The 15,113-nt window shown below is 47.4% G+C and overlaps 1 protein-coding gene across 1 annotated transcript in view; it reads left to right on the plus strand.

Annotated features, from left to right (window-relative positions):
- LOC144176516 (tolloid-like protein 2) overlaps positions 1-11,606 on the plus strand; it is a 72,516-nt gene extending 60,910 nt beyond the window's left edge. The window contains exon 8 of the mRNA XM_077705216.1: positions 11,165-11,606. Coding sequence (XP_077561342.1) covers positions 11,165-11,499 — 335 coding nt within the window. The 3' untranslated portion in view covers positions 11,500-11,606. The remainder of the gene's footprint in view (positions 1-11,164) is intronic.
- Positions 11,607-15,113: the final 3,507 nt, after the last annotated feature.

Here is a 15,113-nt window from a genome sequence, read left to right on the forward strand (position 1 = left end):
CATACGCCGCCGAATTTGCACAATCGGTTACTTCGATTCATCATTCTGGAACGTTGTGGGGAAGACAACTAATGGAGTCTCCTTAGAGTGTAGATACTCCGAAGGAGCGAAATTGAAACGCACTACGCGGACAGACAGGCTCAGAGTGAAACGTTGCATAGAAACATTCGTTTAATAGGTCACTTGTAACTGTTCCAGTTTCATGCAGGCTTTAAACGACATTTCTTAATTCCATCATGCAACTAAACGCAAGTCACATTGTGGTCTGCTGTCATGAATGCCCGAGTTTTTTTGTTCGTAGCATAGTCTATTTATTTATTTATTTATTTATTTATTTATTTATTTATTTATTTATTTATTTATTTATTTATTTATTTATTTATTTATTTATTTATTTATTTATTTATTTATTTATTTATTTATTTATTTATTTATTTATTTATTTATTTATTTATTTATTTATTTATTTATTTATTTATTTATTTATTTATTTATTTATTTATTACCCACAGCGCCACGAATGCATTACAGCGTGGGGTTACAAACCTAAAAAAACAAAGAATTAAAAATACAGCAGATACCCATTCGCAACAAAAGAAGGCAATCCCTCAACTGGAATATGGCACTGCGAAAATTGAAAAGAATATAAGTATGTACATATAATTCAATACTACATACGTTGAAAACGGAACAAACTGCGCATTTCCCTGCGCAGTTTTATACCACAAAACAGCGTGAAAACCCATTTTCGCTTACTAAGGTCAACAGTGAACAACAAAGAAAAAAATTAGCGCCAATCCACCCTGTGAATGTAGTTGGAACGCAAAGCTTAAACGGCACCCCAAAACGATTACCCATGCGACGTCACTTAACTGGACGCGCGTCGCTCTAGAAAAAGTCAAACCAGAGAGAAGTGAAATGCACTTAACCACACCCTCTATTACTTCAAAGAGATATTCTTGGTAAGATTAAATTATTGCATGATGCATGAACGGTGGTTGGTTGAGTTCTGTTGGTGTAGCACATCAGTAGAAACTCTTTTTTTATAAAATTAAAGCTCAAACCCGGTGTTAGACGATCTCACTTCTCCGTTCTGCCTTCACGGACGGAGGCGACGAGATCGGCGGCAGAGACGGCGGACGAGGAGAAGGTAATACTTCTATTCAGATTTCTGAACGGCCCAAAGTGCGGCCCAGGGGAGTGGTTCCTCCTTCACTGTAGCCCATATTCAGTCCCCGCCGCCTGTGCTCTGTCTACCTGCTGAAGCTGGGTAGGCAGTATCTCCCATTGCTCTGGTTCCACAGTTGAAGGAAAGACAGGAGGGTGCTCAGTGCTTAAGTCGCACACCCCGATTATGTGGCGGAGTGTTGCTACTTCTGAGCAAAATTTACATTCAGCGTCGTAGCGAATCGGGTGCATTAAGTGCTTACGCGTCGGGTGTGGGAAGGAGCCGGATTATATGAGCTGAACGGTAGTTTGTAGGGTCTGTCTCAGATGGTAATAATGATGTGTTATGTCCCTGAACGAGACAAGCGGGTGACTTTCCTCGTGCAGCTCCATAGCACGGGCAATAAAAGTGCAGGTTTGGTAGGCCTATTCGTTGCCCTTCATAGAAGCGTGAGCGGGTGTCCAGATGAGCTGAATGGAACCATTTGGTGAGTGGATTCTTTAGCACACGCAGTGCAGGTCGGTACACCGAACCCGTCTGGTAATTCCCGTGGGCTTGTTGGGAATCGGTGACTACCTTACGAATCCCTGGTTGAGTGAGAGCCAAGGCGATGGCTGCCACTTCCGCTGCCGTCATGTCTTCGGTCTTGAGTGAGGCACAAGCAAGGAGGTTGGTTCTGGGGGTAGCCACGATGATGGCGTACTGCTGCCCACGGTGTTGGGAGGTGTCTGTGTAGATAACTGCATGATCCCCAACGAGGATGGTGTTGAGCGCTTGAGCCCGTGGTTGTTGCGACCCTCGTCGTGTGAGGGGTTCATACTTCTAAGCAAAGGGAGCGTCTTTAGTTTTTGTCGCCAAAAGTCGAGGAATACATCAAGCGGAATGACATTCTGTACTGTCCAGCCAATCTGGTGAAGGATGCGGCGACCCGCCGCAGTTATGCTCATTCGGAGCTTCTGGACAGAAAGATGGCCCTCTATCAGCTCTTTCACCGTGTTATAGAGCCCCGTGCTAAGAAGCCTGTCTGTGGCCGCACTCACTGGAAGACCAATGGCTTCCTCAACCGCCTTTCTAATCATCATATAAAGCATCTTTATGTCCTCCTTGCCGAGAAGACACGGGGTTGACATAAGTGATTCTCGAGAGTACAAAAGGTTGAACTAATCGAAAGGTATGGGATTCCTTGAGGCCTCGCTTCTTGGTGACATCTCGCCTGATCATGTGTTGATTTTATTAATGCTTTGTTTGAGGCGCTGCAAGGATACGTCAGTCTTGGTGTTGGCCTGAAGATGTAGGCCCAGGATCTTGATGCTAAGGCTTGGAGTGATGGCCTGGCCATCAAGACGTATTTGAATGTGTTCCTTGGGTGTCGTTTGGATTGAGGGCGGACGACAAGGAGCTGGAATTTTTCACGTGAATACTGGAAGCCACAGGCTTCAGCACATTGGCGTACTAGAAGTGAGATGCCATGGGTTGATGTGAGCTTCCTTGAATCGTTATCGCGAGGCATTCAGTGAGAATGCAGGGGTTTAACCCGCAGATGTGCTTGGTGAGAGCACCACTTGTCTTCCCCGTGTTAGCGTGGGCTCGTAGCTAAATCGGTAAGACAACAGGCTGTGGCATTGTTACTATATTAGTTCCAGGTTCGATTCCTGGTGGTGCCAGTAAATTATTTTATTTGTTCGTGGAGTTTTCTGTTGACACCAACGGTCGCGAAAGAACCCTTGGGGGATTAGAGGTAGAAAGCTTTGCTTCGCCGCACACACACAAATGCCCTGTCCCACTCCACAGTTCTTCTTGGTTGATAGCACAGTTTCGGACAAAGCATCGTAAAAAGAGTTGCTTCCAATGCGCGACACGACTGCTGACGATAACCGATTCCACTGCCTGATAGTTTCGGGAAAAAAAACAACTTGCAAGGAATGCAGTGTTGAATTTATACTCTCGCACTTTGTAGGCATGGTCCACCCGCGCTGATGTATAACGCGGTACTGCAATGTACTCTTCTCGCGGAACACCCGTTTTAGAAAAGTATATTTCATGAAATAATTTCAGGAAGAGCTTGCTTCGGCAGTGTTCTAATATTTCCCATTGTTATGTTTGTTTTGAAAATGTTGCACTGTATTATTTATTTCTCGCATGTTTGCCTAATACATATCGCACCGCGAGGCTCTGAACCCTTTCTAGTTTTTGTTTGTCAATCACAGTCGAAGGGTCCCATACTGAACATGCATATTCCAACACAGAGCGCACATTTGATTTATACAACAGTGCTTTTACAGCCTGCGGAAAGTCACGGGTATTTCGACGCAGGAATCCCAGAGCTCGGCTAGCCTTAGCTATAGTGTAGTCTATCTGCCGATGCTAACACAAAGACGGTGTGAAATACACTCCTAAGTACTTGTACTGTGTAACAGGTGAAAGGGTAATATTATTGATAGTATAAGAGAGACGTCTCGTTATTTTTTCCTGGTAAGCTTTATACACACAGTTTTGTTCAGGTTCAGCTTCATTTCCCACTTTTCGCACCATGCTTGAATTTTGTCTAAATCATTCTGAAATTGAAGGACGTCATTTTCATCGGTTATTTCTCTATAAATTATACAATCGTCTGCAAACATTCTCATAGACGAACTAACACACTCACTGACATCGTTTATATCAAGCAAACAAAGTGAAGGCCCCAACACTGGCCCTTGAGGAACCCCCGATGTCACCTCAACAAAACCAGACTCTTTACCGTTCATAAGAACGTACTGTCGTCTTGACCTCAGGTACTCGGAAACTCAGTTGATGATTTGAACATTGATATTATAATGAGGCAGTTTTTGTACCAGCGAATCGTGAGGTACCAAATGGAAGGCTTTTTTAAAATAAAAAACAAATGCAGTCAACTCCCCTTCGATTATCTAATTCCTTCGCAACATCATGAAAAAACTCGGTTAACTCCGTAACGGTTGAGTAGCCGCTGCGGGATTCGTGTTGGTGCGGGTTCAACTGGGAATGGTCATTGATATGTTTAATTATGGCTGTGTACAGAACGTGCTCAAGAATTTTGCAACAGACACTGGTCAATGAAACTGGCCGGTAATTTGAGACGACGCTTCGGGGCCCAGATTTGTGAATTCGTACCACAGATGCTATTTTCCAGTCCTCGGGTAGTTAGCATTGCTCAAGTGATTTTTCGAAAATTAGTTTTAAGTATTTCGACAATATATGCGCGCATGGTTTTAATGAACCATTTGGCAAACCATCTGGTCCAGTAGCTTTAAAAGTGCTCAGACCCTGAAGTAAGGGTTTTATAACATTTGTATTGAAAATAACGTCGTTCATGTCAGGCGCCTCACCCACTAACTGCCACTCTTCTGTATCTAGTCGTGTTTGTACAGTCGAAAACGCAGACTTAAAATAAGAGTTAAAGGATTCGGCCTTTTCGTTATCTTCGTTAACAACAGAATTAGTCACAACATGAGCAGGTATTGAAGCCGTGTCCTTTAGATTCATCTTTGCGTATTTCGAAATCTCCTTAGGACTTTGCTTATTGTGTTATGAAAAGAATCGAAGTAGGCCGATTTGGCAAGCGCTATTGCACTTTTCACATCACTTGTTATTTTCTTTAGGTTACCAAGATTTGCTGATGTAGGAGCACGCTTGAAAACTTTCTGTAAACTTTATTTTTCTTATTCTTCATGCCGCTCAGTTTTTTTGTAAACCATGGTCTGCTTTTATTTTTTCTTTTGGTTAGCCACCAAGATGGAACATAACGGAGGCGAAGATCCGGAATTTTTTCTTTTAAAGTCGATCAAAGCTCCTTTACAGAACAACATTCAGCAAGTGTATCAAAACAACAAAGAATGACTCAAGGGCGCAATTTATTTCAGTAACATTCGCTTTTTCATAAGTCTAGACACGTCGTTTTCCAGTATTGTTAATTTTTACGTAACCTAAGTTCATATCACCAATAACTGCTTGGTGGTCGCTAATTCCCGGCATTACCCGTGTGGACTACATTAGATCCTGGTGCATTTGTAAAAAACAAGTCAAGAACATGGTTCCCTCTAGTTGGTTCGATAACTGTCTGAGTAAGCGTAAACAGGTTAACGACATTTACCATTTCAATATTTATTCCACCGCTTACTCCAGGAAAGGAGGGCTGCTGGCTCAAGTTTAGGGCGGGAAGATTAAAATCACCAGCTATAGCAATGTAGTCTCTTTGAATGGTTTCAATCTAGTGGGCTAGTTCTTGCAATACATCGGCAAAGCCTGAAGGGGGACGGTAAAATGAACACACAGATAAGGTTTTACCGTTTTGAAGTCGGAGTTGGCACCATACCGCCTCGCAGGAATTGTGGCTATCAATTTCGAAAGATGCGATGCTTTCATCCACAAATATGAACACGCCCCCTCCGTGTTTATTCCTATCTTTTCGATAACATGTAAAGTGTTCTGGGAACACTTCCCTGCTTGAAATATTTTCATCTTGCCACGACTCTGTACCTATAACTACTGATGGCTGTGTCGTGTCTACAAGGGTGTTAAATTCGCCAATTGTATTCTTGATACTCCGGCAATTTACCACGAGGAAGGAAATGATAGCAGGTGAACTCTCAGTATGTCAATTGCTTTGCACTACTTGGTTTGTGCCGTCATCATAGACATACTTTACCGTGTCTAAGTAAAGAGTGACTTTCCTTAAGTTAACCCTGGTATCATAATTTTAATGGGATTTAGCAAACTGCCAAAGGTGGCGCCGTTTACTGCACACTTCCTGCGAAAAATCTTCAGATAGGCTAATATCAGCCCCTTTTAACTTCTTGGGATTCAGTAAAATGTCCTGTTTTTCTTTTGATTGATTGATTGGTTGATTGATTGATTGATTGATTGATTGATTGATTGATTGATTGATTGATTGATTGATTGATTGATTGATTGATTGATTGATTGATTGATTGATTGATTGATTGATTGATTGATTGATTGATTGATTGATTGTAGGGTTTAACGCGCCGACGCAACGCAGGCGATGAGGCGTGCCGTAGTGGAGGGCTCCGAATTAATTTTGACCACCTGGGGATCTTTACCGTGCGCCGAAATATCGTACACACGGGCGTTTTTGCTTTTCGCCTCCATCAGAAAAGCGGCCGCCGCGGCCGGGAATCGAACCCGCGACCCCTGTTTTTCTTTTAAGAACGCAAAGTTGGCAATAATTAGGCGAATTTTACCGGGCCTAAACTTCCCGATTCTGTGCGCTCTTTGTATAGTCATTGGCGTAATACCAACTTTACCAGTACATATGTCAACAATGTGCTGTTCCGACACTGACGAAGATGCAGGACCCTTAGGTTCTGACCCATTAACTGGGTGGCTTTCAGATACGACTTCTGGTACACTATAAAAAATCAGGTTGCAACGCCTGCTGCGGTTTTGATTGATTGTACGGTTTAAAGGGACACTGAAGTGATATGTAAACATTGCGGGATTACTAGCGCAAATTGTAGTCCGGAGTCCCCAGGCCATGTTTCAATCACTGTAGGCGCGTTTGCGCGATTTTATTTAGTAGAAAAACTAATTCGAAAATGCTGTCCTCCTCTCTTTACGCTCGCCCATTTTCTGTGGCGTTTTCGTGTGACGTCAGGAGGGGATGAGCTGGCAGTTGGCTGCGCCACGGCCACCACGGCTGCGCTACTGCACGGCTCCCCGGCCGACAGAGTCAGTCGGCCCAGCGTTTCGTCCGCCGGCCGCCGGCGGGTCGTCGCAATCAAGGAGGTTAAAAAAAAAATTGCTTGGTCGCAATTCGTTCGCTTAGTTGAAACGAAGCCAGGACACGTTTGTGAATGGAGGAATGTGCCTTTCTTTACTTGGTTTGTTTGTACACTGCATCTAGCTCCAAGTCAAGGTCGCTTCTCACAAGCGCTGCACAAGCGCACATGCGATGTTTCGCTGACTGGTACGCCAGTAGGAAAATATAAGGCCTCTTGAAGGCGGGAGAAGAGTCAGCGAAGTCAATATAGGTACTAAAGAAATAAAATCAACTGATATTTTTACCGTACAGCGTAAAACTAGGGCGCGGGAAGCACTTTTTTGCGCTGGGCGAACAAGCACAGCGGTCAGCAGCACGACTACGCATCTGCGAACGCTTTTCCGTCTATGAAATGCAATTGCTAGATGTGAGCTACTGTGGAAACTCGGGTGACGCTTACTGCACGATCGCAGTACAACAAATAGTCACCTAAGTTCCTTGAAATGCCAAAACTGAATAAAAGTGTAAACCGGTTGTACAATATATACCCTATATTAGCATGGCCTCCGCGTCCCGCTTCGTGGCTCAGTGGTCTGGGACGCTAGGTATGTCACCGCAAATGTTTTGCAAGTCACGAGTTCGAATCCCCGCGGGTATGTGCTTTTTTTTTTGTAAGTTGACTTTTTTGTTTTCCGCCGATGTTTTATATATTGAGTTCACCTTTTTTTGGGCCGCAACGTTCATGGCTACACGAACTAGTTCACAAAACGCGCGCAGGCTGGCACTGGCGCGCTAGCGAGTTCTCGTTGGCGTGCTGTTGCCATAAGCACCGACTGCTTGCAGGCAGTGGGCACAGGCCAGAATGAACAGACCCTTGGCCTGGTGCGAACACGCTTTTTACGATACAGGCATGAGGGAGGCAAGCTCCAAATATGGGGGAAAAGCGCATGACATTTGGGCGTCTGCGGGTACGCGGAGGGCGTTCATACACTGCGTAGGTCTCGGCTAGTGAATGCTACGACTACAAGCCGTCCTGGGAGGCTTATCTTGTGCATTTTACAGCCGACAACATGGCAGAAGCGCGGTACGATGATTACTGAGATATTGAGAATACCCATCCAACAACGCCATTGGTTATGTTTTACAGAACCGAAACCGAAACTTGTGTGATTGCTAACCTTGGGCATCGTCCAATCACGGCGCCCCTCCTCCCAACGTCACAGCCTTAGTTGGTGCGGCCGCCGCAAACCGCGCATGGTAGTTTTTCTTCTTTCGCGCTTTGTAAAATAATTACCGATTTGTCAACCGGATAAACGATGAAAAGTGTGCTAATTTGAGCCAGTCTACGCAGTGCAAGCAAAAACGGGAGCTTGACAAATTCACTTCAGTGTCCCTTTAACGCGCCGACGCAACGCAGGCGATGAGGCGCGCCGTAGTGGAGGGCTCCGGATTAATTTTGACCACCTGGGGATCTTTAACGTGCGCCGAAATCTCGGCGGCCGCTTTTCGGCTCCATCAGAAAAGCGGCCGCCGCGGCCGGGAATCGAACCCGCGACCTCGTGCTCAGCAGCGCAACGCCTTAGCCAGTGAGCCACCGCGGCGGGTCTGCTGCGGTTTTCGAGGTCGTCAACTTTCTCCAGAAGGGTCTGCACGCTGTTTCTTTCTGCTCATCACATGCTACATTACACTCAACTACAAACGATTCCAGATTAGCAAAAGTAGTAACCCTGTTCTCGAACGAAGAAATGCGATTGGAGAGTTGCTCAAGAGCGGCTTTTTGAGCTGCCTGATTGTCTCGATGCTGTCGAGCTTAACCTTGATAACCTCGTGCCCATGCAAAATCTTTTGCAGCGTTGGTGCGTCCATTCCTGGATTCAACTCTTCGTCGCCATGCAACATGAGCAATAAAAAATAAAACGCGAACCGCCTCATCAAGCGAAAATTACGCTGTCTACAAGACCGGCTCACAGAGTGCGACTTTATACAGAAAAACGATAACAAACTTTTTTTTTTCGCAGCACATGGCGTTACTAACCTGCGTAAACAGTAGAAAATGCGTGAACGGCCGCGCCATAGCGTCGCCGGTTCCACGACCCAACTGGCCATTACCGCCGTACGCCGTTTGTAAAGTGTAGGCGCCGAGTGATGCCGCTGGATCACATCACTGTCCGCAGACTGGAAGCGAGCATCGGTCGAAATCAGCTGCTGGGCATGTCGCGCTGCATCCGTCTGATAGTCTCCGTCTTCTTGAGTGCTTTGGAAGATCCCGTCGTCGCCTTTTTGGATGGGTGACTGCGTTGAAGTTACAATCCAGCAAATAGCCTGCGTAAAGAGTAGAAAATTCGTGAAGCGCTGCTCCATAGCGTCACCGGTTTCACGCCCCCATTCGCGGTTCACTTATTCGCGGCGAGGCTGATACACCTAAACATTCCACCTTCAAACCTTCCAGAGGATTATCAGCAAACCCTTTTAGGTTTTAAGCGAAATCCATTCGTGTGGGACAGAAACCGTACGCTCGACAAAACTCGGTTGGCGGTTCTTTTAAAGGGACACTAAAGGGAGGAAACAAGCTGGCCTGTATCGGTAGACTACGATGTCGACAATATAAATGCACCATACACCCAAATAGCAGCTGTTTAACAAGGCGGAAAATGCCAGAAACGTGAAAACAGCTGTCGATGCCCCGTACGCGCTTAGGTACTATGGTTTGTGACGTCATGTAAGTCGTGAATGGCGAGAGAGCATTCGAGAAGCATCTTTATATGTTTTCCTAAAGTAAACAGTGGATGAAAACAGAAAATAAATGTAAATCAAAACTTTCAAAACACTGACTACAGCTTTTATACATGCAAGACAGGCTGCCTCCCTCACTCTTAAGTCAACCATCATGCTTTCAGTTTATTTTGGAAAAGCATTCCCGCACACCTGGCGAAGTCAGTTACCAACGGCGGTGAACGCTCGAGCATCTGCAAGCAATCACCCCGGCAGAAAGCGGCAAAAGGAACAAGCTGTGGTTAAGCGACCCCACCGAGTTTCTAATATGCCGTTCTTTGCGCGCGGATGCCATCGGTAAAGCTTGCCCGCGCCTGGTTTGAACCTAAGCCCGCGTAAAAGGTACCGGGTACTTGCTGCAGGTCGTTAGCCAACCGATCCAACCTTGTGCTCTTGCGTTCACCGCGAGCCGCTGTTGATAAACAATCCGTAAAGGAACGAGACCTCCTGGACCAAGGAATATCCTCACCCCACCCCCTTCCCCATCCCCGTTTCTCCAACAAATGTTCAACGCTACCGTAAAGGCGTTCGTTATTTATCTCTACCCTTGTTACGTTTGGGCCCGGGAGAATCCGGCCCTCGACGACTACTCAACTCAGATGCCGAGAAGAGAGGGTTTATTTTACACGAAGTTCGCGCCAGAGAAGTGAAAATTAGATGACCATGATCGCCAGACAAGCTTAAGGTGAAGTGAACGGCCCGCCTAAACGGCGTGCCGGGCAGCTGCGCTTGCAAGATATTTGAAAATTTTGAGTTGGCGCTTGCCGCTTCAGAATGGTCCTCGATCGCCACCGCCTCAATGGGATATGGGTGGCTGGTGTAGGCGGGCACACCGGCCGTTCGAGCCATTAAAAGCTTTTTTTGTTGCATCTGTGACAAATCATAAAAGTCAAAGACAGCCTCCGCGGCAAGAGAACCGTTGCCGGAGGCGGCCACGACTTGGACACGTAAAAGCTATCGTTGCCAGCGTAAATACGCGTAGCGCCAACCATTTACTCTCTAGACCGCACCGATGCCGCGATCCTACTTTGTGACGCAAGGGCTACGTCACGAAAAAGTACAAGGGAAGCGGGAGACAGAAAACCAAGATTTATTTACTTATTTCTCAGCGAATAAAGCATCGTTGCTAGTCGAACAAAAGCCAAGAGAGCTATGAGACATATGATCTATCAGGCTAAACAATATTTCATTCAGCCTTTAGTGTCCCTTTAGGGTCGTTAGAGCTCAAAGCGTAATGTGAAGGATAACGCCAGACCGTAAGCCAATACACCACTTTAGACACGCGCTGTTCTGTGGGTATGTAACACTGCATAGTTTTTGTTTGCACACACGACGCGGGGACCCCACTGTAGCAGATGCGCTGCAACTATCCTCTAGCACAGCCGACGGCTCAGGCATCGGGGTGTCCCATTATTGTAGCGCAATAACCTATGTTATGCGTCTCAGCTACAACGCCAATAACACAAGCCGTGGAATGCGCCCAGGCCGGCCTCCCCAGCTGGCCGGTGGTGGGCCTCCGCATCCAGACGTGGCCACCAGGCGCCAGCAGCACCAGCAGCCCAGCTGCGACCGGCTGTACGCACTCGAGGAGTTCGAGATCGAGAGCCCGGGCTACCCGGGGGCGTACAGGCCGGGCCTCGACTGCCGCTACTTCATCCGGAGGCACAACGACGCCGTCTGTGGCCTCCTGGTCACCTTCGATGCCTTCGAGCTGGAGTACAGCCCGGGCTGTCACAACGACTACCTCGAGCTGGGAGGACACAAGATATGCGGCCAGGTGCCCGCTGGGAAAACCAGTGAGCGCATTTGTATACTATAACAGCACACGCGTCATTTATCGGTGACACGGGCCATTTTGCCGGAACATATCGCCGGCAGCCAGCGCGGATGAAGGGTAGTTAGAGACAGAATGACAGTAGATGTAGAATTTCCCCCTTTCTCTCCGTAGGTGGCCGTGACTGTCCCACGCTGACGTTTGTTGGACATGTGCCAGCCCTGGTGACGAAGGAACGCAGCACTTGCAAATTGGGCGTTGCCAGATCGTTTGACCAGCGTCGACTGGCGTATTCTGCTTCCCAAACAACAGAAAACGTACATGACTATACATGACTATTCAACCTCATTCGATAGTATATGGGTGTGAACGAAAGGGACCAGACTTTAAAATGGCAAACCTCTTTGTCATTATTCTTTTTGAGTCCTTATAAAAGGCAATACAGAGTAGCAGCTAGTGCTAGTCGATTTTCATCATTTCTCCTAGTGCGCCTGCGAACTTGCTGTCGTGGCGCAATATGTTCTCGAGGTTTCCTGTTATTTAAATTCCACCTTGTTCAACACACGCACACACACAGCACATGCACACGCAAACCCCCTTCAAAACCTCACTCGTATCATAACCGTTACATTTGAAAGGAGCGGTTCATTATGGTAACGCTGGCTACGATAGAAGTTCGGGGCACAAAAGCCGCCTCCGGGTATTCTAGACAATGTTGCCTGCTTCGTTTCGCAGTGGCGTAGTACAAACCTTTTTGGTGTATTTACATATGAATAAATTAACGCACTTTGCTGAGATGGTCCTCCTTGCACTCAGACATAATGAAATCCGGTAATAAGGAACGGAATTCTATGCTGTATACAGCCTGAAGCAAATATCCGTAACAAGTTCCTGTGATCCTCTGAAACATCTTTAACCTTCAAAATAAGACATTTATGCGGGGAAGAAAATTAAAGCGTACAGACAACGAAAAAAAACTGCGGGGCGCTTTATGGCGCTCGCAACAGCCTAAGCGGCTGTTGAGTCTTGTGGCCATTTTAAAAATACTTTAAGTGTGGTTTAGGCTGCATGATTACTTATGGAGGAGCTGTGAGCATGTGAATGCGCAAATAAGCTAGCTGAAATGAATTAGTTTCATGTGCTGCATTTAGCAGCACTTGAAACTAACTCATACTGCTTGGCATACTGACATACTGCTTGAAAATACTCAGACGCGTGACAAGCTCAAATAGAACTGCGTTACGTAAAGTAATGATGCTTTCACGTACACTCAAGAACCAAGACAAGCGGGTTTGGGTACAGAAACTGCAGCCCCGCACAAGCAGAGTGTAGCATTCGAGAACGCTGAGTCCGAAGCTGGAGTCAGACGCCGCGGGGCGCAACTGAAGCATCTGCGAGGAGGCGCTGAGCTTAGCGATTGCTGCCTTGCGTGTGGTCGCTGTTCCACCGATACCGCTGCGTTGTTGACAGGCGATAGTGCGCTGTTTCGGCTTTCTCTCGTTTCCTTTGTCTGTCGGTGCTGTAAATAAAACTTGCTATGGTCACGTTGAAAACAACTGAGGCCCGGCAAGGTGCTTAGCGGCAACAGAAGGTACCGAGGGACGCGGTTACGCGGATTGCGCCCTCACCAAATTAAGCAGATGACCACCCTTCGGCATGAGCCGCCAGCACGTTTCTTGCACCGCTGTTTAGACGTGATAATTTGTGTGACTAACGGCTCCTTTATCTTTTCAGCAAGTTTATGCAGCGGTCGTTTGTAGCGGCACGCCTTGTTATGGACATAAACGCGGTAAAAGTTATAGAGACGTCACGCGAACTTTGGCGTCGGGGTGCGTATACAAGATTACGTGGCTAGCAGCTCGCTAGTCACGCAACCAAGATGCGAGCCGATATCGGGAACCATTTGGCAATAAAAAACTGGCCGGAGCAACCCACGGCTGCTTTTGAAACGTACCGCCGGAGGTTTTTTAATGGAGCCCCTACAGGCAGCTCTCATGGTCTATTGCACTCAGAAATGGGGCGACTTCACTTGAACAACTGTTCATCCCGTGCAAGTATTTTACTCGAGGTGGAGAAAAAAAAATCACGCCATATCCACGGAATGAATGATGATAAGTGGGGCGAAGCTCGAGAGGGGGAGATCATCGGTAACCGTAACTCTCCCGTGAAAGTTCACCCATTACATCATTAAGAAAGACGTAAGACTGTGTGCGTACATTGTACAAATCAACTTTTATTTTCGGAGTCGATACTCCCAGGCCCAGACCTGGTGAAAGACCCCGCGCCATCGAGGACTACCCCGCACCTCCACCACAATTTGTCACGTAGGATGGGACACAACGGTAAAGAAAGAACTTTTATTTAGGGCGAACTTGTGCCCGAACAAGACGAGAGGAAACGAGCAAAGCTCCTTGCGTCTCGTTCGATCTCCGAGAACGACTGCCTGCGTTCGTGGCGTGATCTCTTGCGTGATCTCCCCCTCGCAGTGCACGTGCGCTCGCGCCTCCGTTGGCGAACACAGACAAGCTCGCGCTCCCGGTGCCGAGTTTGCGCTGCCGGTTGCAGCCGGTTCTTGCGCGTGCAACGCGGCCCACTTTGCGACATCTCTGAAAGCATGCGGCGGTCACGTACCACGAGACACAAGGGAGGGACAGAACCATGGCTTTAGGAGCTTCGCCCCTAAAAAAAAAATTGGCTCCAATCCACGCTGTGAAGGTGGTAGGACTGCGAAGCTGTACATGACACCCACAACGATTACCCATGCAACGTCACTTGAATTCACCCACGTGGCTCTACAAAGAGTGAAACCAGAGACTCTGCCAGCCGTTACCTGGGATTCGCCGGGGCGGAGTCGCGAACGCAGTAGCGTTGGAAGAAACAAAACAGAAAGGAGCGTCTTTCGAAGGGTGAGGAAGAGGGCGGCACGTGCGGCTATAGCGTCATCTCTATCACTGCCTCCACCTCACTCTTGTTTCATGTGTCGCCTCTAAAAAGCGCCTTTCCTCTCCCCAGACGCTGGATACAAACCACCGCCTATCTCCACGTCTCCACGTGTGGGCGTAGCTTAGTTTTCGCTCCGCTTCTCCATTCGGGCCAAGGCTCGATCCCTGGCGGTGCCAGTAGATTGTGTAGCCTCGGTGTAGCCAGTAGCCTAGTAGCCTGGGATGTTTGTGTAGCCACAAATAAGTTCTCTGCTGACGTGGACAAGAAAATTTGTTTGGTTAATTAGAGGTATACTTTCGTAGTAAAATATAATTGAATATCTATTGACGGATCATTAAGAGCGCGTGAGCATCTGGTCCCTCTCCCTCGCGAACTTGGGGCTCGGCCCAATGCGCCCGCGCGGCTCCGGCTTCCTGCTTTGCCGCCCTGCACTGGCTGCACACTCCGTTCCAAAGGTAGCGGCAGTCACGAGACCCTTCGAGGCTCCTCGAAACCGAACCACTGCGTAAGCAGCTGCAGGTACTGAGCCGCGCTTTGACTTCACGTCTGCCTAGCCCCGTTGTCACCGTTGCGAAGGCAGCCCTCTTCGCCCGCTCCCTCCACTCTGTCGTTCTGTGCTCTCCTATCGCTCTCTGTGTTCACAGAGTGGCGCGGCTCATCAGACACAAAAATATAGCCGACATGCCCCATCGATTGCTAACGTGATAATAGTGACC

The sequence above is a fragment of the Haemaphysalis longicornis genome, unplaced genomic scaffold (assembly GCF_048455015.1).
Source record: "Haemaphysalis longicornis isolate Haplotype H1 unplaced genomic scaffold, Haemaphysalis longicornis Haplotype H1 scaffold_1, whole genome shotgun sequence".
Taxonomy (NCBI): domain Eukaryota; kingdom Metazoa; phylum Arthropoda; class Arachnida; order Ixodida; family Ixodidae; genus Haemaphysalis; species Haemaphysalis longicornis.